Raw genomic sequence first — 21,954 nt, forward strand, 5'->3', positions numbered from 1 at the left:
ATTTAATTACTATGAGTAGGGAGCATCTGCCTGCCATCAGATAGATAAGGAAAAGGAAGTATACAGCCCCAATGGTTGCTGAAATCTATCACTTAACATGAGGGGAGCCAGTTTAACAATGAAGCCAATCCTATGGATGATGACAGATGAGAAAAAGAGAAAGAAACTGGGCTCATGATGACATCCTTTAAACTGCTAGACCAGTCAACCCTAAAGCCTGGAATTTCTATAGCTACACATGCCAATAAAGTTCAATTATATATGCCAGTATTTTTGTTAATACTTACACGAAAAGCATATTAACTGATATTTTAAAAATGTGTTTTCTTTCTTTCCATTGTGCTTAACCCATTTGCCTATTTTGTCTTACTTAAATCACCACTCACATTTTGTTTTTGTTTTTAAGACTTTATTTATTTATTTATTTATTTGAGGGGAAGCAGTGGGGGGGGGGGGTGACAGCATGAGCAGGATGAACAGAGGGAGAGAGAGAAGGAAAATCCCACACAGACTCTGCAAGAGCACGGAGCCTGATGCAGGGTTCAATCCTGACCCTGAGATCATGACCTGAGCTGAAATCAAGAGTTGGACACTTAACCAACTGAGTCACCCAGGCACCCCATATTTTGTCTTTAAATTAGGGTTTAAAGAAGAGGCAACATATGAACATAATTCATTCCCCCAAAAGTAGAAGCTGAACACCGTTATTATTTCAATTATTCTACATCGGACCTCCCAAGAGCAAAAAGCAGTTTCTCAGATTAAAGCTCTGCCAAACAGTAATTCTCTCATTTTACACCCAATTCAAGTAACAGAGGACGTTTATACCAAACTTAACATGCTTAATATGCTAGGCAATAAAGAAACTTTCCAAAAGACCTTAGTAAACACATCTCACAAAGTTTATACACCAGTAGTTTATAGCCTTGGGAGGAAGGATGGCAAGAGTTATAAGACTATTTGAGAAACTCAGTGAAGCTCCTTAGAAAAATGCACGTCTCCCTCTGTTTTAACTGCCTCCCTATTTACCTAGTCGGTGAGAGAAGGATTCCTGTTCTAGAGTTACAAGGATAGCCAAACACACAACACCTGACACTGGACAGGTATAGATCAACAGCAGTCACATAACTCACAGCACTGGGGAGGAAGACTGCCACGCTCATGCAGGTCCAGAGGGATTGCCCTCCAGAACAAATTGAACCATTAGCGGCTGCGGGAAGCAGGCTTTGCAGTACCAAGAGGTGTCCCCTGGCTCCTGGAAGAGGATGTGATTGGCTTGTTTAAATAATTCTGCAGCTGGCAGGGAAATGAAAGCTGTTATTCACAGATAAGCAGAAACTGCACCTGACCTATTTAATAAGGAGGGTTGTTTAGCTAGGGGATCTTATCCTCAGGAACAGAGTAGGGAAGAGAACTTGTAGTTAGGCCATTCAAGACCCTCGTGATTTTATCATATATCAAGGAGCATATAATACTGAGATTTAATTTTTGGCATTACAAAAAACCCTCCTCTACAGACAGACAGACACACACACACACACACACACACACACACACCCCTCTAGAATCCATATTAATTAAGAACCACTGCTCAGTATGTATATCTGATTGTTGCCTTTTCCCATGCATGCCGTGTCTTACAAAAGAGTAGGCAATGCTAATACTCAGGAGAGGATTTGGTAACTCAATCTCCTACAGATGGTCCTGAATAATACCTAGTAGTTTCAAATGTGCTTCAAGACGAATCTGCAAAAATTAATGAACAAATAAATGGGAAGAAGGAAGAGCTCTTGCTTACAGCAGAATGCCAACTAAAAATACAGATGAAATTAGAAAATCTCAACAATCATGATTAAGCAAGAATCAATGAAAGCTAAAACTATTAGGTGAACATTTGATGAAATACAAAATATTGACATAGTTTCAAAGGATCTCCCCACAGATACTTATTAAGTACAAATGCAAAAATAATAACTTTATATTGAAGAAACTTGGCAGACACTAATTTGTTTAAATAATCAAACTTAATATCACTAAGAATGGAATAAATTGACATCATATGCCCCCTAATGTTATACCAAGAATTACTTTTGTGATATTCCTGCCAAAAATGTATACCTGCATCTATTCATAAAGAAACATCAGACAAACCCAGACTGAGAAACATTCTATAAATGATTGGCCTGGGGCACCTGGGTGGCTCAGTTGGTTAAGAGTCTGCCTTTGGCTCAGGTCATGATCCTGGGGTCCTAGGATCAAGCAGCAAGTGGGGCTCCCTGCTCAGTGGGGAGTCTGCTTCTCCCTCTCCCTCTGCCCCTTCCCCCTGGTCATGTGCTCTCTCTTCTCACCCTCCCTCATATAAATAAAATTTTAAAAATAAATAAATAATTGGCCTGTACTCTTTAAGCATATTAATATTCTGCACAACAGAGAAGCAAAGACTAAAAAATTGTTCCAGAGGCTCTGGGTGGCTCAGTTTAAGCGTCTGCCTTCAGCTCAGGTCATGATCCCAGGGTACTGGAATAGAGCCCTATATCGGGGCTTCCCTCCTCACCACGGAGCCTGCTTCTCCCTCTCCCCCTGCCTGCCACTCCCTGATTTGTGCTGTCTGTCTGTCAAATGAATAAATAAAATCTTCAGGGGCGCCTGGGTGGCACAGCGGTTAAGCATCTGCCTTCGGCTCAGGGCGTGATCCCGGCGTTATGGGATCGAGCCCCACGTCAGGCTCCTCTGCTGTGAGCCTGCTTCTTCCTCTCCCACTCCCCCTGCTTGTGTTCCCTCTCTCGCTGGCTGTCTCTATCTCTGTCAAATAAATAAATAAAATCTTTAAAAAAAAAAAATAAATAAATAAATAAATAAAATCTTCAAAAGTAAATAAGATAAAAATAAAAAATTTTTCTAGATTAAAAGAGACTAAAAGGACAACTAAATACAACATAAGCCTTGAATAGTAGGAAAAAATGTTTACTTATCCATTTTTTTTTAAAGATTTTATTTATTTATTTGACAGAGATAGAGACAGCCAGCGAGAGAGGGAGCACAAGCAGGGGGAGTGGGAGAGGAGGAAGCAGGCTCATAGCAGAGGAGCCTGATGTGGGGCTCGATCCCACAATGCCGGGATCACGCCCTGAGCTGAAGGCAGACGCTTAACTGCTGTGCCACCCAGGCGCCCCTACTTATCCATTTTTTAAATTCATTTTTGATATGAAGGACATCACTGGGACAAGAGGAGAAAACTGAAGGATCTGTGGGTCAGAGGGTAGTACTGTATCGAAGTTAATTTCCTGTCTGATGGTTGCACTGTTGTACTTTATCATATAGAATCCTGCCCCTGTTTAGGAAATACAGACTGAAGAATTTATAGAGTGATGGAGCATCATGTCAGCAAGTTATTCTCAATTGATTCAGAAAAATTACACACAAGAATGCAGCAAAATTTGTGGAAGTTCTTTGTACCATTCTTGAATTTTTCTGTAAGTTTGAAACATTCTCAAAATATAACATTAAAAATTTAACTTAAAAGGCACAACAGACTCAGCTGGTTAAGCATCCAACTCTTGATTTTGGCTCAGGTCATGATCTCAGGGTTGTGAGATTGAGACCCAAGCTCAGCAGGAGTCTGCTTGAGATTCTGTCTCCCTCTCCCACTGCCCCCCCCCATGGACGTGCACGCTAAAATAATTCTTTTTAAAAAAAGGCAAAACAAAATAACATTTCCTGACAATTAGATTATCAAATATCAAAAAGTATAAGTATATACTCATATATAAGATTGAGCATCACAAAAAATGATACATGCATTGCTCATACGTTGCTGGTGGAAGAATAAACTAACCTCTGCAGAGGGCAATTCATCATTATCCATCAAAATGATAAATGCACACAACTTGAAACCAGTACCCTACTTCAAGGTATTTATCCTATGGATATATTCTCACATGTATATAATATATAGACATTAATTGTAGCTTTGCTTGTAAATACAAAAGCCCAAATAACATAAATATCCTTTAATAAAGCACTGGTTAAGTACATTCGGCATATCCATAATGATGAAATATTAATAGCTTTTTTTTAAAGATTTTATTTATTTATTTGACAGAGAGAGAGACAGCCAGCGAGAGAGGGAACACAAGCAGGGGGAATGGGAGAGGAAGAAGCAGCCACCCAGCAGAGGAGCCCAATGTGAGGCTCAACCCCAGAATGCCGGGATCACGCCCTGAGCCGAAGGCAGACGCTTAACGACTGAGCCACCCCAGGCGCCCCATAACAGCTTTTAAAAACATGAGGTAGTTCAATGGAGCGCCCGAGTGGCTCAATTAACTAGCAGATGTCTGGCTCTGAACTCAGCGGGGGGTCTGCTTGAGGATACTCTCCCTCTGCCTCTCCCCCCTCCTAGCTAGTGCACGCACTCTCTCTCCCTAAAATAAATAAATCTTAATTTTTTTAAAGGTTTTATTTATTTATTTGTCAGAGAGAAAGAGAGAGCACAAGCAGGGGGAGTAGCAGGCAAAGGGAGAAGCAGGATCCCTGTTGAGCAAAGAGCCCAATGCAGGACTCGATCCCAGGACCCTGGGATCATAACCGGAGCCAAAGACAGACACTTAACCAACTGAGCCACCCAGGCGTCCCATAAAATAAATAAATCTTTAAAAAAAGAAAGCATAAAATAGTTCTAAATGTACTGACAAAAAGATACACTGTTACAGTAAGATATACTATTAGAGTAAAAAATGCAATGTATAGAACAGTGCAGCTAGTGAACAATCATTTGTATGGGGAGAATATATACACACAATACGTTTTCAAATGTATAGAACATCTCAAAAAAGATACCCCCAAAACTGATAATTGGTTTGCCTCTGGAGAAGAGAACTAGATGGCTAGGGATCAGGGAAGGGAGCCTTTTTACTATATTCTTCGTGTCTTCTAAATTCCTTACCATGTGATGATTACTTTTTTTTTTTAACTCATAAGGGACTACATATTATAATTCTATTCATATGAAATATCCAAAACAGGCAAATCCATAGAGACAGAAAGCAGACTGGTGGTTGCCAAGAACTATGTAACAAGTGGAGAATGGAGAGCTGACTACTTCATTGGTCCAAGGTTTCCTTTTAGCATGATGAAACTGGAATAAGATAGTGGTGACTGTTGCACAACATTGTAAATATGCTAAATGCCACTGAGCTCTACACTTTAAAAGAGTTAAAATGGTGAATTTTATGTTATTCATATTTTATCACAATAAAAAAATTAAACACTTATAAACTAAATATAAATGAAACCAATAAAATTCAAAATCACATAAATTTAAAATGATAGTGATGTCCTACCGAAATTAAACTGCTGTTCACAACATTAATATGGTATCCACTGATTTGGGGCAGGTTTTTTCCAAGAAACTTCTTCAACAGGACATAACAATGGATCAATTGTTTTACCACCTTTTTTTTTTTTTTTGGAAAGAGAGAGGTAACAAGAGAGAGCAAGAGCAGGGAGGAGAGGGAGAAGCAGACTCCCCACTAAGCAGAGAGCCCAACGTGGGGCTCAATCTGAGGACCCTGAGATCATGACCTGAGTTAAATGACGGAGCCACCCAGGCGCCCCAACTGTTTGACCATCTTAAGGGAATATATAAAACCTGCGTTTGATGGGAGTATACCACTAACACATCCTGTTCACCTCTGTTCTCATTTGAAGGCATGAAAACTTATAATAATTATAAGGTGGCCATGGAAAAGGTCCAGCATATGCTTATATGCATTTATTCATATCAGCTAAAAGAAAACACAAAATTCTAAGCTTCTCCAAGAATTTATAAACCCCTGAGAAGATACCCAACCACTTCCAAGGACTTCAGACCCAATCGAAAAATACTTATCTAATATCCACACAGGACAGAGATTTTATCATTCCCTTTTTATATTCTTCACTACCTCATTCCTTACAGCCTATAACATACTACTTTTAAAAAACAGTAACGGGGGGGCGCCTGGGTGGCACAGCGGTTAAGCGTCTGCCTTCGGCTCAGGGCGTGATCCTGGTGTTCTGGGATCGAGCCCCACAACAGGCTCCTCCGCTATGAGCCTGCTTCTTCCTCTCCCACTCCCCCTCCTCTCTCGCTGGCTGTCTCTATCTCTGTCAAATAAATAAATAAAATCTTTAAAAAAAAAAAAAAAAAAAAAAACAGTAACAGGGGTGCCTGGCTGGCTCAGTCAGTATAGTGCGCAACTCTTGATCTCAGGGTTGTGGATTCAAGCCCCATGTTGTGTGCAGAGATTACTTAAAAAAATAAAATCTTAAAAAACAACAACAAAACCCTCTCTGGTCCCCTGCTCTCTCTCAGGATACTATTCCTTCCCTTCACAACCAAATTTATTTTTATGTACTTCATTTACTTATATTTAGTGACTCCATTTGCCTATTTCCACTCATTAGTTATCTACTACAATATGACTTTTCTTCCATTTTTTGAAACTGTTCTCTCAAATACCACCAAACCCTGAAAACTATAATATTCTAGTAGCTTCTCCTTGACTGCTTGACTTCTCTGAAGCATTTCAAAGCCAAAGGACTTGTCCAAGGGACTTAACTACAAATTTTTCAAGATCCTTTCATTCAATCACAAGATGTTTTTGAATTCATATTATTTGATTTTTTTTTTAAAGATTTTTTAATTTATTTATTCGACAGAGATAGAGACAGCCAGCGAGAGAGGGAACACAAGCAGGGGGAGTGGGAGAGGAAGAAGCAGGCTCATAGCAGAGGAGCCTGATGTGGGGCTCGATCCCATAACGCCGGGATCACGCCCTGAGCCGAAGGCAGACGCTTAACCGCTGTGCCACCCAGGTGCCCCCATATTATTTGATTTAAAACCTGAACAAGTGAAAGTTCCCGCCTTTTTTATTCACACTTTAGACAGGTAAATAAATAAAATATAAAACAGGACAGTGTGGTTGAACAGTTTGAGAGAGAATGAGAAGGAATCAGAAAGAATGAAACAATTTCTTTCTGTTTCTAAACAAAGTAAGTATTGTTAAGAATATTAGGAGGTCTAGGGCTTCCTGTATTAATTTTTGAGGACTGCCATAACAAAATACCAAAATTAGGTGGCTTAAAACAACACAATTTATTCTCTCAAAATCTAGAGACCAGAAGTTCAAAATCAAGGTGTCAGCAAAGCCTTTCTCTTTCTCTGAAGATTCCTGGGAAGAATCCTTCTTTGCCTCTTTCTAGCTTCTGGCAGTTGCCAACAATCCTTGGTGCCCCTGGGCTTGCAGCTGTTATTACTCCAATCTCTGCCTCCATCAACATGTGGCCTCTTCTCCTCATAAGGACACCAACCATTAGATTTAGGACGCACCCTAACACAGTATGACCTTATCTTAAGTTGATTACAACTGCAAAGACCCTATTTACAAATAAGGTCGCATTCACAGGTACCAGCGGTTAGGACTTAAAACACATCTTTTTAGGACACGATTCAACCCATTATATTTCCCCTTTAATTTTCCCAAGCCAAGGCGAAGAGTAGAGGCTGTAGACAAGACCCCAAAAAAAAAAAAAAAATTTTTTTTTTTTTAAAAGATAGAAGAGGGTCCTTTTAGCACAACCTCCAAAAAAAGGCATATACCCTGAGGCACTGATGAAGGCATTAGTGGTAGCCCTGATATGAAATGTTGGGATCCAGAAGCAAACAGTCAAGAAAGAATTCTTGAGATGTCTTTGGTGCAAAAAGGTGGTTTTATTAGAGCAAAGGGACAGGACCCTGGGCAGAAGGAGCTGCAATTCGGTTGTGAGGAGTGGCTAATCATATACTTTCAAGTCGGGAGAAGTTTAGGGGTAGTGTAATGTCTAAGGAATTTGGAAGCAAGCCTTCCAGGACCTTGAGGGGCTAGCTATTGTTAGGAAAAAGTCATTTATTACTGTCTAGTAAAACCTTAGTCATGAGACCTTCAGATGTACATCAGTGGACCATATGCTTGGAGGATGATTGCTAACATGTATCTTGGGAGGGGGATAAAGGAAGAAAAGGAAGTTTCCAGAGGGATTTTTTTTTTTTTAAGATTTTATTTATTTATTTGAGAGAGACAGAGTGAGAGAGCACCAGAGGGGGGTCAGAGGGAGAAGCAAACTCCCTACTGAGCAGGGAGCCCGGTGCAGGACTCGATCCTGCGACTCCAACTCCAGGATCATGACCAAAGCCAAAGGCAGTCGCTTAACCAACTAAGTCATTCAGGTGCCCCCAAAGGGATTTTAATATGTTAAAGACTTACAGGATACTGAATGTCAGGCTGATGTCAAGCTAAGGTTGCCTTTTGCCCTTAGCAAAGTATTAACGTTAACCTTCCTTGAGGAAGGTCACTCTGCCTGTCCCAAATACTTGTCAATGGGCTGTAAGCTGTAAGAAAGTTTAATTTTTTTTTTCTTCTGTCTTTGTTCTCCACATCAGACCTACACTTTCATTCTCACACAAGGACTATTATCTGCAAAAGTACAAAGATATAAAGAGACCTAAAGTGCCCAGTGAAATTCAGTGGAGTGAAAATATACTCATTAGGGCACTTTCAGTTGAGAAAGAAACCAAATTTACACCAGCTTATGCAAAAATGATATTACTGATGAAGTGGATATTAAATATGTATTATTAAGGAATTTTAAAAAATACATACTGAAGTATTTAGGAATGATACAGCATAACATCTGCAACTTATTTTCAAATGATCCAGAAAAAAAATGGACATATGGGGGGAAGGAGGAAGGCAAAATGTTAACAACTGTAGTATTTAGGATGATAATTAGGTTGTTCTTTCAATTTCTCTACATGTAGGAAGTTCTTCAAAATAAAAAGATGATGGGGGGAAATGAGAACATATTTTAACTGGGACAATCAGGCTTGGACCCCACTTCAAGGTAGATTAGATTAGGATTAAAAAGATGTGAAAAAGTGAATTATACCACATGGATCTCTCATCTCCACACTTTTCTCCATAAAACATCCCTCTCCAGTAATCCACCATAGAAACCAAGATGTTTCTCACAATGTTCTTTTCCCCAATTAACCTCTCTCTGAATTAGAGGCAAGAGGGTGTCAGGAGGTTGGCAAAGGCTCTCCAGTACAGTAAATGTACTAAATCAGAGAAGGGATTAAGGGATTAAGGGCTGAGTAAATTAACTCCCTCTTCAATTTATCTTAACTCTTAACTCCCTCTCATATTTAGCAGGTTAAAGAGTGAAAAACTATAGTAGAAGAAAAATAAAGCAGCAAATCAGTAACACGGATGTATTACAGTCTAAATATCATTTTCTAGTGAAGAGATTAGCTACCATAATAGAAAAAGAAAGAGGCATAGATGGATCATTATCTGCCACAGGCTTGGCAAGAGAGAAGAAAACCTGGGAAAACAGGATATTCACTTAAAGATGGAAGAAAAATAAGAGGATGGGGGACAAGGAAGAAAGAAATAAGGAGAGAGCAAATCAATGAGACAGTGCAGCAGCTAGACATACCCAGAGCTATCTTTAGGATCTCAGATCCCTACATCCAGTTCCAAAAGTGCTTCTCAACTTTGTCCTGACACCAGTCACAGCTTTCGAAAAATTATAAAGAACACATAAATGAAACTAAGAATCCTAGTCAGTTGGGAAAACACAGAATTCCGTTCTCCCCCAACAAGAAATGAAGCCATTCATAGGTAAAATTGATCAATCCTCACAAACCTCAAGACCTTCCTTCAAAAGGTTAGTGCTTAAGGAATCTTACTGATTTGCACTGGTATCTCAAGGATGACAATTGCTCTTCTATACACCAGCAGATGGGGCACTCTTCCTGAATCTGTTTATTCAACCAAAAAACGAATGTCATTTGGAAAAATGTAGTCTTATGTTGTCTTTCAGAAGGCCAAATAAACACCAGTTAACAACCCTATTTATTGTTTTAATTACTTCTAAAATATTAATCTCTGACAGACAAAGAAAGAAACATAATCAGTATTTTAACTCAGTTCAACAATGCAGGGAGGGAGCATCTGTAAATCCTTGGTTCTCCTTCAGTTATGTACCCTCATAATACAAATCTAACTGATTTGAAGGTACTCCATGAACTATTATTAATTTACAATTTTACTCATTTTCAAGTTCACATCTCCAACTTAGTACTGTTAACATGGTTTTTAATTTTTTTTTTTAATAGGCTCTATGTAGAATGTAGGGCTTGAATTCATGACCCTGAGTTTAAGAGTCATAGGGTCTACTGACTGAGCCAGCAAGGCGTCCTATCATGGTTTTTATGATTTTTTTAATCAAATCTTTAAACAGAATTTATTTGGTACTTAAGGAACATACCATACTTGACCAACAAGTTCACAATAAAGTCTTAGATACCTACTATAAAGTACAAGATTTGAATTACGTGGCTATTAATCCAATCACTAAAGAAATTATGACCAAAAAAATCTGAATAGTCAACGATCTACGGGTATTACGACACTTTTCAAATAAAACATTCATTCTTGAAACACTCAATTTAAATTATACTGTACTACAACTGGTCAAGTGTAAACCTAATCAATAAAAAGCAGTATTACCTGTATGAGGTGGATCTAATGTTGCCATTACAGATGCTTTGGAACAGTGTCTTCCACTATAATTATGCCCATGATTAACTTCTCTAGCATTTCCCTCGGTAGGCAGATTTAAACTGCATATTCTGGGGTTATTTTGTAACTGGAGAAAGGTATTCTTACTTGCAACAACCTAAAAGAAGGAAATATGTATTTAGTGAAGAAATTAAATCTAGTTTCCCATATTTTTACAGAACAGATTCCTAATTTAAAATATAAACTACCAGTTTCTCTATATCTTAATAGGGAATAGATATTTTAAAATCCAATTTTTACTATTAAACTAGTTTTAATTATATTATAAAAGCTGAAAGACACAAGAATGAAAATTGTTTATAATTATAGTGTATGTTAAACAACGTATCAGAAGAGTTTTTAAACATGTCATAACATGCCATTCTCAGAGTCATGCCCTTTTTCGCCAAGTTTCTCAATATTAAAATCTATACTTAAATATTCTCCATTTTTTATGTGGGATAGTGATACTGTCACTGTGTTGTTTACAGAGACACATATTAAACTGTTCACAAATGAAAAGCTATTCCTGGGATTGGCATCAAAATAATGAGTATGTTGTACTAAAAATAATGAGATACCTAGGAATAAACCTAACCAAGGAGGTGAAAGGTCTGTACTCTGAAAACAATAAAATAACGGTGAAAGAAGTTGAAGATGACACAAAGAAATGGAAAGATGGATTGGAAAAACAAATATTGTTAAAATGTCTATACTACCCAAAACAATCTAGACATTTAATGCAAACCCTATCAAAAAACTGACAGCATTTTTCACTGAACTTGAACAACACTAAAATTTGTATAGAACTATAAAAGATCCCAAATAGCCAAAGCAATCTTGAAAAAGAAAAGCAAAGCTGGCATCACAATTCCAGACTTCAAGTTATATTACAAAGCTGTAGTAATCAAAACAGTATGGTACCGGCACAAAAACAGACACATAAATCAATGGAATAGAATAGAAAATCCAGGCATAAACCCAGAACTATATGGTCAATTAATCTTCAAAAAAGCAAGAAGGGCTATCCAATGGGAAAAAGACAGTCTCTTCAACAAACAGTGTTAGAAAAACTGGACAGCAACATGCAGAAGATGAAACTGGACCACTTTCTTACACCATACACAAAAATAAATTCAAAATGGAGGGGCGCCTGATGGCTCAGTCAGTTAAGTATCTGATTCTTGATTTCAGCTCAGGTCATGATCTCAGAGTTGTGAGATTGAGCCACCCATTGGGCTCCATGATGGGCATGGAGCCTACTTAAGATTCTCTCTCCAACTCCCCCTCCCCCCTGAAAAATGGATTAAAGACCTAAATGTGAGACCTGAAACCATAAAAATCCTAAAAGATAGCACAGGCAGTAATTTCTCTGACACTGGTCATAGGAACCTTTTTCTAGATAGGTCCCCTGAGGCAAGGGAAACAGAAATAAAAATACATTAGGACTAAATTAAAATAAGAAGCTTCTCCGCAGCAAAGGAAACAGCCAACAAAACTGAAAGGCAACCTACAGAATAAGAGACAATATTTGCAAATGACATATCCAATAAAGGGTTAGTATCCAAAATATATTTAAAAACTTACACAATACCCCCAAAACAAATATTCCAATTAAAAAATGGGCAAAAGGCATGAACAGACATTTCTCCAAGGAAGACATATAGATGGCCAACAGACATGAAAGATGCTCATCATCATTCATCATCAGGGAAATGCAAAACAAAATTACAATGAGCTATCACCTCACACCTGTCAGAATGGCTAAAATCAACAATATAGGAAATAAAAGATGTTGGCAAGGATGTGAAGATAAAGGAACCCTCTTGGGGCGCCTGGGTGGCACAGTGGTTAAGCGTCTGCCTTCGGCTCAGGGCGTGATCCTGGCATTATGGGATCGAGCCCCACATCAGGCTCTTCCGCTATGAGCCTGCTTTTCCTCTCCCACTCCACCTGCTTGTGTTCCCTCTCTCGCTGGCTGTCTCTATCTCTGTCGAATAAATAAATAAAAAAATCTTTAAAAAAAAAAAAAAGAAAAAGGAACCCTCTTGTACTATTGGTGGGAATGCAAATTAGTGCAGCCATTGGAAAACAGTATGGAGGTTCCTCCAAAAGTTAAAAACAGGGGCACCTGGATGGCTCAGTCGGTTAAGTGGCTGCCTTCAGCTCAGGTCATGATCCTGGGGTCCTGAGACTGAGCCCAACATCAGGCTCTACACTCAGTAAGGATTCTGCCTCTCCCTCTCCTTCTGCCCCTCCCCCCCAACTTGTACTCACACACGCACACACATTCTCTCTCTAATAAAAAAAAATCTTAAATAAAAAAAAAAAAGTTAAAAATAGAACTACCTTATGATCCAGTAATTGCACTACTAGGTATTTACCCAAAGAATACAAAAACACTAATTCAAAGGGATACATGCACCCCCCATGTTTATAGCAGCATTATTTACAATATCCAAGATATGGAAGCAGCCCAAGTGTCCATCAACTGATGAATGGATAAAAAAGATGTGGTATATGTATACAATGGATTATTCAGCCATGAAAAAGAATGAAATCTTGCCATTTGCAACGACATGGATGGAGAAGAGAGTATAAAGCTAAGTGAAATAAGTTAATCAGAGAAAGACAAATACCATATGATTTCACTCATATGTGGAATTTAAGAAACAAAACAAATGAGCGAAGGAGAATAAAAAGAGCAAGAGACAAACCAAGAAACAGACCCTTAACTATAGAGAACAAACTGTTACCAGAGGGGGGTATAGAGGGATGGGTGAAATAGATAATGGTGATTAAGGAGTATATGTGTCTTGATGAGCACTGGGTGATTAAAATAAAAACTTAAGGAGCACCTGGCTGGCTCATTCAGCAAAGCACGTGATTCTTAATCTCAGGGTTGTAAATTTGAGCCCCATGTTGGGTGTAGAGATTACTTAAAAATAAAATCTTTCAGAAGAAAATAAAAACTTTAAAAAAATAATGAGTAGAGAAGAACTGGGGAGGGAGTTGAAGAGGTAAAAATGAAATAAGATTGGTCATGAATTGATGACTGCTGAAACTAAATAATGGTACATAAGGGTTTTTTTAAAAAATATATTCTGTTTTCTCTATTTTTGTACATGTATTAGTTTTCTATTGCTGCTGTGACAAATTACCTCAAATTTAGTGGCTTAAGGCAATGCAAAGTTCTATAATTCTGTATGTTAGAACTCTGACTCCGGTCTTACTGGGCTAAAATCAAGGTGGTCAGTAGGGATGCACCCCTTTCTGGAAGCTCTTGAGAGAATACATTTCTTATCTTTACAAATTTCTAAGTCACCCACATTTCTTGGCTTGTGGTCCCCTTCCTCCATCCTCAAAGACAGCTACTCTGCATCTCTCTGACCCTGCTTCCATAACCACATCTAACACTCTCTTCTGTCTCCCTCTTCCACTTTCAAGAACCTTTGTCATTATATTGGGAACACCCAGGTAAGCCAGGATAACCTCCCAATCTCAAGGTCTTTAACATTAATCTTTTAGTCCAAGCTCCTTTTGCCATATAAAGTAACATATTCACAGGTTCAAAGGATTAAAACATGGATGTTTTTCGAGGTCCATTTTTCTGCCTACCAGAGTATATGTTTAAATTTTTTTAAAGATTTATTTGAGAGAGAGAGAAAGAGTGTGCATGTGAATGGGGAGACAGGGAGAGAGAGCATCCCAAGCAGACTCTCCATTGAACAGGAAGACCAATGCAGGCTTGACCCCACGACCCTGAGATCATGACCTGAGCCAAAATCAAGAGTTGGTCTTTCAACCACTGAGTCACCTTTACACCCCTGAATCTTTTTAAATATAACTCACAATAACAGACACAGTTGTCATATCCCTATAAATATTTATTAAAATAAATTTTGGAGGCATTCAAAAAAACCTATCTTGTAAGATTTTAAAGTCATAACAATAAACTAATGAAGGCCATAAGTTTATTTTTACATAATTTCAAACTTAAAGAAACATTACAGAAATAATACAAGGAAATCCCAGACAGCATTTACCCAGATTTACCATTTGTTTACATTTTGCTCCATTTGTTTTCCCTTCTTCCCTCTCCCTCTCTTTCTGTATATGTGTCTATGTAATTAATATCTGAGATTAAGCTGGAGATATTGTGCTCTTTTACCGCTAAATATTTCAAGACGTGTTTCCAAAGAGCAATGACATTCTTTCACAATCACAGTAAAATTATAAAAATCAAGATTTATTACTGGTATATTATCTAACCCACAGTCCATATTCAAATTCAGTCACTTTTTCCAATAATGTCTTTTATAGATTTTTCCCTGAGCCAGGATCCAATCCCAGATCATATATTACACTTAGTAAGCATATTTCTGTAGTCTCTAATATAGAATTCCTTAACCTTTACTTGTCTTTTGGGACTTTGACTATTTTAAAGAGTACAAGCCAATTATTTCATAGAATGTCCCAATATAGACTGTCTGATGTTTCCTTACAATTAGCTTTGGGTTATGAGATTTGGACAGAAATACTAGGTTCAGGGGCGCCTGGGTGGCTCAGTCGTTAAGCAACTGCCATTGGCTCAGGGTGTGATCCTGGAGTTCTGGGATCGAGCCCCACATCAGGATCCTCTACTGGGAACCTGCTTCTTCCTCTCCCACTCCCCCTGCCTGTGTTCCTCTCTTGCTGGCTGTCTGTCTCTCTGTCAAATAAATAAATAAAATCTTAAAAAAAAAAAAAAAAAAAAGAAATACTAGAGTTCACCATATCAAGAGGCACATAGTATCCATTTGTCCCATTACTGTAAGTATATACTTGATAAAGGTGGTATCTGCTAGGTCTCCCTGAAAAGTTAGTATTTTCCCCTTTGTAATTTTTAAAAGTATATTGTGAGGAGATGCTTGAGTCTATTCAAATACCCTGGGGGTGCCTGGATGACTCAGTTAAGTGCCCTACCTTTAAAAAATTAATTAATAGATTAAGATATATATATACACACATACATACATATACGTATATATACATCCTATTTCCTTAAACATTCACCCACTAGTTTTGGTATCAATTGAATTTTTTTTTACAGACAACACCAATACCTGTCTAATGCCAACAACTGCTACAGAAAGCAAGACAGGTGAGCAAGAACATAAAGTGGTTCTAGCCAATGTCCACACATCTAGGAGGTAGTGACATTTATGGTTCTCCACACCTCAAACTTCCTTCTAGAATTCATACTGACCAGTGCCTTAGATTGTTGTAAGAATTACATAGATTCTGTCCCATGGATTGAGAATCATTATGCAAACTCTTTGTTACAGAGTGTTCCCGTGTAATAAATAAGCAAATTAAAAGCCCTACTTTATCCCCAGAAATCATTCATAAGCAAATATTATTGTGTGCTAACAAGCTCCTTTAATTGGAGTACCAATAGCAGTTTTCTCTTCAGCCCTGGCTTAAGACAGATATGCCTAAACTTTTTTTTTAATTGAGGTTTAATTGACATAAAACATTAATTTCAAGTGTACAACAGTAATGATTCAGTATTTGTATATATTGCAAACTGATCACCACAATAAGTCTAGTTAAATCCATCACCATACACAGTTTCAAAATTTTTTTCTTGTGAGAACTTTTAAGATCTACTTCTTAGCAACTTACGGCATTCACTGATATTTTCTAACACCATCACTTACATTATTATGATTTAGCGTTCCAATTTAAGACAGAGCTTACTCTTTTCCCCACATATTTCACTTATATTAGTATAGAGTCAGACTCCTGTATAATTCACTGAATTACTACCAGTTAGCATATTTATTTTGACACTCAATTTGTTCCGATTTTGTATGTATCAGACCAAACAAATAAAAACCCCTGAAGTTACCAAAACAATACTATTTTCATCTAAGATGATGAGAAATAATTTAAGAGCAAAAATTTAGGAACGGAATAGATTAAGGAGAAGGTAGAGTGAACTACTAAGGTTCCTCACATTGCCTTGCTTAAAATAGCTGTAAAATTTCAAAAATGCCTACCTCAAAAATGCCTACTTTTTAAAAATAACTATTCAGTTTCCTGATAGAATTAAAAGAAGAAAAGAGTAAATCAATGGTTTTGGTCTCAAACAAGTCCTTAGAAACTACATCAAAAAATTAACCTTAAGAAAAGGGTGTCAAAACGATTAAAGGGTAAAGAAGAGTCTTTTTAACATCCTGGAACAACAAGGTATCCATGTACGAAAGAATGAAATTGGACCCCTACCTCACACCACACATAAAAATGAACTCAAAAATGGGACACAGACTGAAATGTTAAGAACTAAAACTACAAAGACACAGTGAGTGACCATTTCACAATATCTACAAATCTCAAACAATTATGTCGTACACCTGAATATAATGCTGTATGTCAATCATACCTCAATAACAAACAAATTAGTTTTTTTTTAAGATTTTATTTTTTAAGTAATCTCTACACCCAACATGGGGCTCAAACTCATGACCCTGAGATCAAGAATCACATGCTCTAAAGACTGAGCCAGCCAGACACCCCAAAAAACAAATCAGTTTAAAAAAAAATAATAAAATACAGGTGTGCTTGGGTGGCTCAGTTGATTAAACACCCGACTCTTGGTTTCAGCTCAGGTCATGATCTCAGGGTCATGAGATCAAGTCCCACGTTTGGGAGTGGAGCCGGCTTAAGATTCCCTCTCCCCCTCTGCCCTCACCCCTCCCTCTCTAAAAAATAAGTTAATTAATAAAATAAAATGCAGCAGTAATTCTTCATAACCTTCTTAGATATAATACCAAAATCATAAGTACCAACACCAAAAAAACTAGAAAAATCAGACTTAATCAAATTTAAAACTTCTGTGCTGCAAAAGATAATATCAAGAAAGTGAATAACCAACAGAACGGGAGAAAATATTTGCAAATAATGTATCTGATAAGGGACCTGTATCTAGAGTATATATTTTTAAATAACACTCTTGGGGTGCCTGGTTGGCTCAGTTAATGGAGCATGGGACTCATGATCTCAGGGTTGTGAATTCAAGCCCCATGTTAGGTGTAGGGATTAATAAAAAATAAAAATTAAATTAAATTAGAATTAAACTTTTTTTAAAAATCTTTAAAAAAAAAAAAAACCCTCTTGCAACTCTAGAACAAAAAGCAAATAATACAATTTTACAAAGGTCAAAGGATAAGGGAGCGCCTGGGTGGCTCAATCAATTAAACATCCAACTCTTGGTTTCAGCTCAGGTCATGATCTCAGAGTCCTGGGATTGAGCCCCACATTGGACTCTGTGCTCAGCATGGACTCTACTGGAAAGTCTTTCTCCCTCTCTCTCTCTCTCTGCCCCCCCCAAAGTAAATAAATCTTTAAAAAACACACACACAAATGTCAAAGGATCTGAATAATCCAAAGAAAATATACAAATGGCCAATAAGCACACATAAAGATGCTCAACATTAGCCACCAGTGATGCACAAATCAAAACTACAAACGAGATACTACTTCACCCACTAGTATGGCTACAATCAAAAAGGTAATAATAAGTGTTGACAAGATGTGGAGAAATTGAAAACCTCATACATTAAATGATGGTGGGAACGAAAATTCTGCAGCCACTTGGGAAAGAGTCTGGCAGTTCATTAATGAAAGGTTAAACACAGAATTGATCCAGCAATTCCAAACCTAGGAATGTACCCATGAAAAATGAAAACACATGTCTATACAAAAACTTGTACACAAATGTTCAGAAGCATTATTAATAACTCATAATTTGAAAAGTGGAAACAATCCAAATGCCTGTCAACTGATGGATAAATAAAATGTGGTATATTAATACAATATTATACAGTCGGGTAGGCAGAATAATGCTTCCCAAAGATGTCTATACTAATCCCCAGAATCTGTGAATATGCTACAAGGAAAAAGAATTTTGTAGATGTAATTAAGATGTGCTTAAAGTAATCTCTCCTGAAATGGATTGTCCTGGCTTATCCAGGTCAGCCCAATCTAATCAAATGATTCCCAGTTTGAGAGAACCAGAGACATAGTAACATGAGAACTGAAACTGTCATTGCTGGCTTTGAAAATTAAAGAAGGGAAAAAAAAAAATGCAGGTGGCCTATCGAACCTAGAAAAGACAAAGGAAACAGATTCTCCCCTAAAACCTCCAGAAATGAATGCAGCTCTGCCAACACCTTTTGCAAATATCTTCTCCCATTCCATAGGCTGCTTTTTAGTTTCGTTCATTATTTCATTTGCTGCGCAGAAACTTTTCATCTTGACGAAGTCCCAATAGTTCATCTTTGCTTTTATTTCCCTTGCCTCTGGAGATGGGTATAGTAAGAAGTTGCTATGGCAGAAGTCAAAGGGGTTGCTGCCCGTGTTCTCCTCTAGGATTTTGATGGATTCCTGTCTCACATTTAGGTCTTGCATCCATTTTGAATTTATTTTTGTATGTGATGTAAGAAAGTGGTCCAGTTTCACTCTTTTGCATGTTGCTGTTCAGTTTTCCCAATACCATTTGTTAAAGAGACTTTTTCCCAATGGATATTCTTTCCTGCTTTGTTGAAGATTAGCTGACCACAGAGTTGCCCATTTCCAGGTTCTCTATTCTGTTCCATTGACCTATGTGTCTGTTTTGGTGCCAGTACCAAACTGTCTTGATGATTACAGCTTTGTAATACAGCTTGAAGTCCAGAATTGTGATGCCTCCAACTTTGGTTTTCTTTCTCAACGTTATTTTGGCTATTCAGGTCTTTTCTAGTTTCATACAAATTTTAGAACTGTTTGTTCTAACTCTGTAAAAAATGCTGGTGTTACTTTGATAGCGATTGCACTGAATGTATAGGTAAAATAGACATTTTCACAATATTTATTCTTCCAATCCATAAGCATGGAATATTTTTCCATTTCTTTGTGTCTTCAATTTCTTTCAAAAGTGTTCTATAGTTGTCAGAGTAGAGATCTTTTCCTCTTTGGTTAGGTTTATTCCTAGGTATTTTATAGTTTTTGGTGCAATTGTAAATGGGATCAATTTCTTGATTTCTCTTTCTGCTACTTCATTATTGGTGTATAGAAATGCAACAGATTTCTGTATATTGACTTTATATCCTGCAACTTTGCTGAATTCACGTATCGGTTCTAGCAATTTTTCAAGGAGCCTCTCAGATTTTCTATGCCAACACCTTGATCTTAGCCCAGAGAGACCTGTTTTGGACTTCTGACCTACAGAATTATAATAGATTTGTGTTTTTTTTTAAGCCACTAAACTTGTGGTAACTTGTTATAGCAGCAATAGAAAACTAATAATTAGGCAATAAAAAGAAATAAATTATTGATACATGCTAAAACATGGGTGAGCCTTGAATACATTATGCTAACTGGAAAAAGCCAGTCACAAAAAGCTACAAGTATGATGAATGTATGATTCTATTTATATGAAATGTCCCTAATAGGCAAATCTAAAGAGACAGAAAAAAGATTAGAGGTTGCAAAGCGCTGAGAGATTTGGAGAAAAATGGAGAACAACTAGTAATATATATGAGATTTCTTCTTCCTGGAGTGATGAAAATGTTCTAAAATGGATCTTGGTGATAACTATAAAACTGTAAATATAATAATAACCAATGAATTGTATGGTATGTGAATTTTATCTAATTAAAGCTGCTTTTAAAAAAAGAAACCTTGGGACGCCTGGGTGGCTAAGTCTGTTAAGTATCTGCCTTCGGCTCAGGTCATGATCCCCAGGTCCTAGGATCAATCTACTTGCTCATCAGCGAGCCTGCTTCTCCCTCTGCCTGAGGATCCCCCTGCTTGTGTGCACATGCACTATCTCTCCCTGACAAATAAATAAATAAAATCTTTAAAAATAAATAAATAAATAAGGGGCGCCTGGGTGGCTCAGTTAAGCATCTGCCTTCAGCTCAGCTCACGATCCCGGGGTCCTGGGATCAAGACCCACATCGGGCTCCCTGCTTCTCCCTCTCCCTCTGTCTTTCTCCCCCTCCCCCAAGACTTGTTCTTGCTCTATCTCTCGCTCTCTCTCTCAAATAAATAAAATTAAAAAAAAAATAAAAAAGAAAATAGTAAAAAATAAAATAAAATAATTAAAACATAAACCTTATTACAAAACAGAAACCTGTATTTTCTTCTTACACTGTGGACAGAATTCTAAAGAAATGTAGGATAAAACAAACACACACACACCAAAAAAAGCAGAGTTAAAGAGTAGTAGACCTTTTTAACAACAAAAAAACAATCAATTAAAACGATTCATTAAAGACAGAGGTTAAGATGGCGGAGGAGTAGGGGACCCGTTTTACAGCCGGTCCCCTGAGTCGAGTTGGATAGGTACCAGACCAGCCTGAACATCCATGGAATCAGCCTGAGACGCAGGAAGATACATCTGGATCTCTATAAATGAACATCTCCAGCGCTGAGTATTGAGGTACGAAGCGGGGAGCTGTGAAACCGCACACAGATATCGGAAGATAAATGGAAGGGGGAGGAGGCCGCAGTGTCCGGGCGCCGGGAAGCAGTAGCCACCTGCACGGGGAGCAGGCGGACTCGCGGACGGGCAACGCGCGCCTCCAGACTGAAAGGAAGCTCCGGTGTGCTCAATGGAACCAGACTGAGACCAGGAGCTCCGGCAGCGTGCGGGGGCAGCTGGCAGTGTTAGAAACACAAAGGACAGAGACGCGCAGGCCCTGGAAATGAGGGCTGGGATACCAGGTGTGGGCACGCATCCCAGGACGCTGCAGGGTTGAGCAGCACCAACAGACACAGAGTTAAAGTGGCCAGAACATCAGTGGAGAACGATCCGCGATCCCTCTGTTCTGAGACAGAGGCTGAATTTCAGCCGTTGCTGCTCTGACTCTCAGAAGAGGCACAGCAAACCGCCAGGGAAAGCCGCCAGAGAACAAAAGCCTGGAAATACCGGCTCACAGGGTGCCCATCTGCATCCCCCCTCGCAGGAGACACGGAGACTCTATCCAAACAGGGTTGCCTGAGTATTGGCGCGGCAGGCCCCTCACCCAGAAGGCAGGCTGAAAAATCAAGAAGCCCACATCCCTAAGATCCCTATAAAACAAGGGCACACGGCCTGGGTCCCGGTCAATAATTTGGGCTCTGGACAACCCCGCAACCTCTCCTCATCAGAATGACGAGGAGAAGTCCCCCCCAGTAAAGAAAAGACGATGAGTCTGTGGCCTCTGCCACAACACTAATGGATATGGATATAACCAAATTATCAGAAATGGAATTCAGAGTAACAATGGTCAAGATGATGTGT

General features: G+C 38.3%; 1 protein-coding gene across 3 annotated transcripts in view; it reads right to left on the reverse strand.

The window, feature by feature from the left end:
- The window catches only part of RAD54B (RAD54 homolog B), an 88,214-nt gene that overhangs the window by 61,573 nt on the left and 4,687 nt on the right, over positions 1-21,954 (reverse strand). The window contains exons 3-4 of one of the 3 annotated variants that reach the window (XM_034668310.1): positions 10,593-10,761; positions 9,770-9,841 (exon numbers count right to left, since the gene is read on the reverse strand). The exons of 1 other annotated variant lie outside the window; for it this stretch is intronic. In XM_034668310.1, the coding sequence (XP_034524201.1) occupies positions 9,770-9,841; positions 10,593-10,761 (241 nt within the window). The remainder of the gene's footprint in view (positions 1-9,769; positions 9,842-10,592; positions 10,762-21,954) is intronic. One more of the 3 variants, XM_002929425.4, reaches the window with a different exon arrangement.

This window comes from Ailuropoda melanoleuca, chromosome 9, assembly GCF_002007445.2.
Source record: "Ailuropoda melanoleuca isolate Jingjing chromosome 9, ASM200744v2, whole genome shotgun sequence".
Classification (NCBI taxonomy): Eukaryota; Metazoa; Chordata; class Mammalia; order Carnivora; family Ursidae; genus Ailuropoda; species Ailuropoda melanoleuca.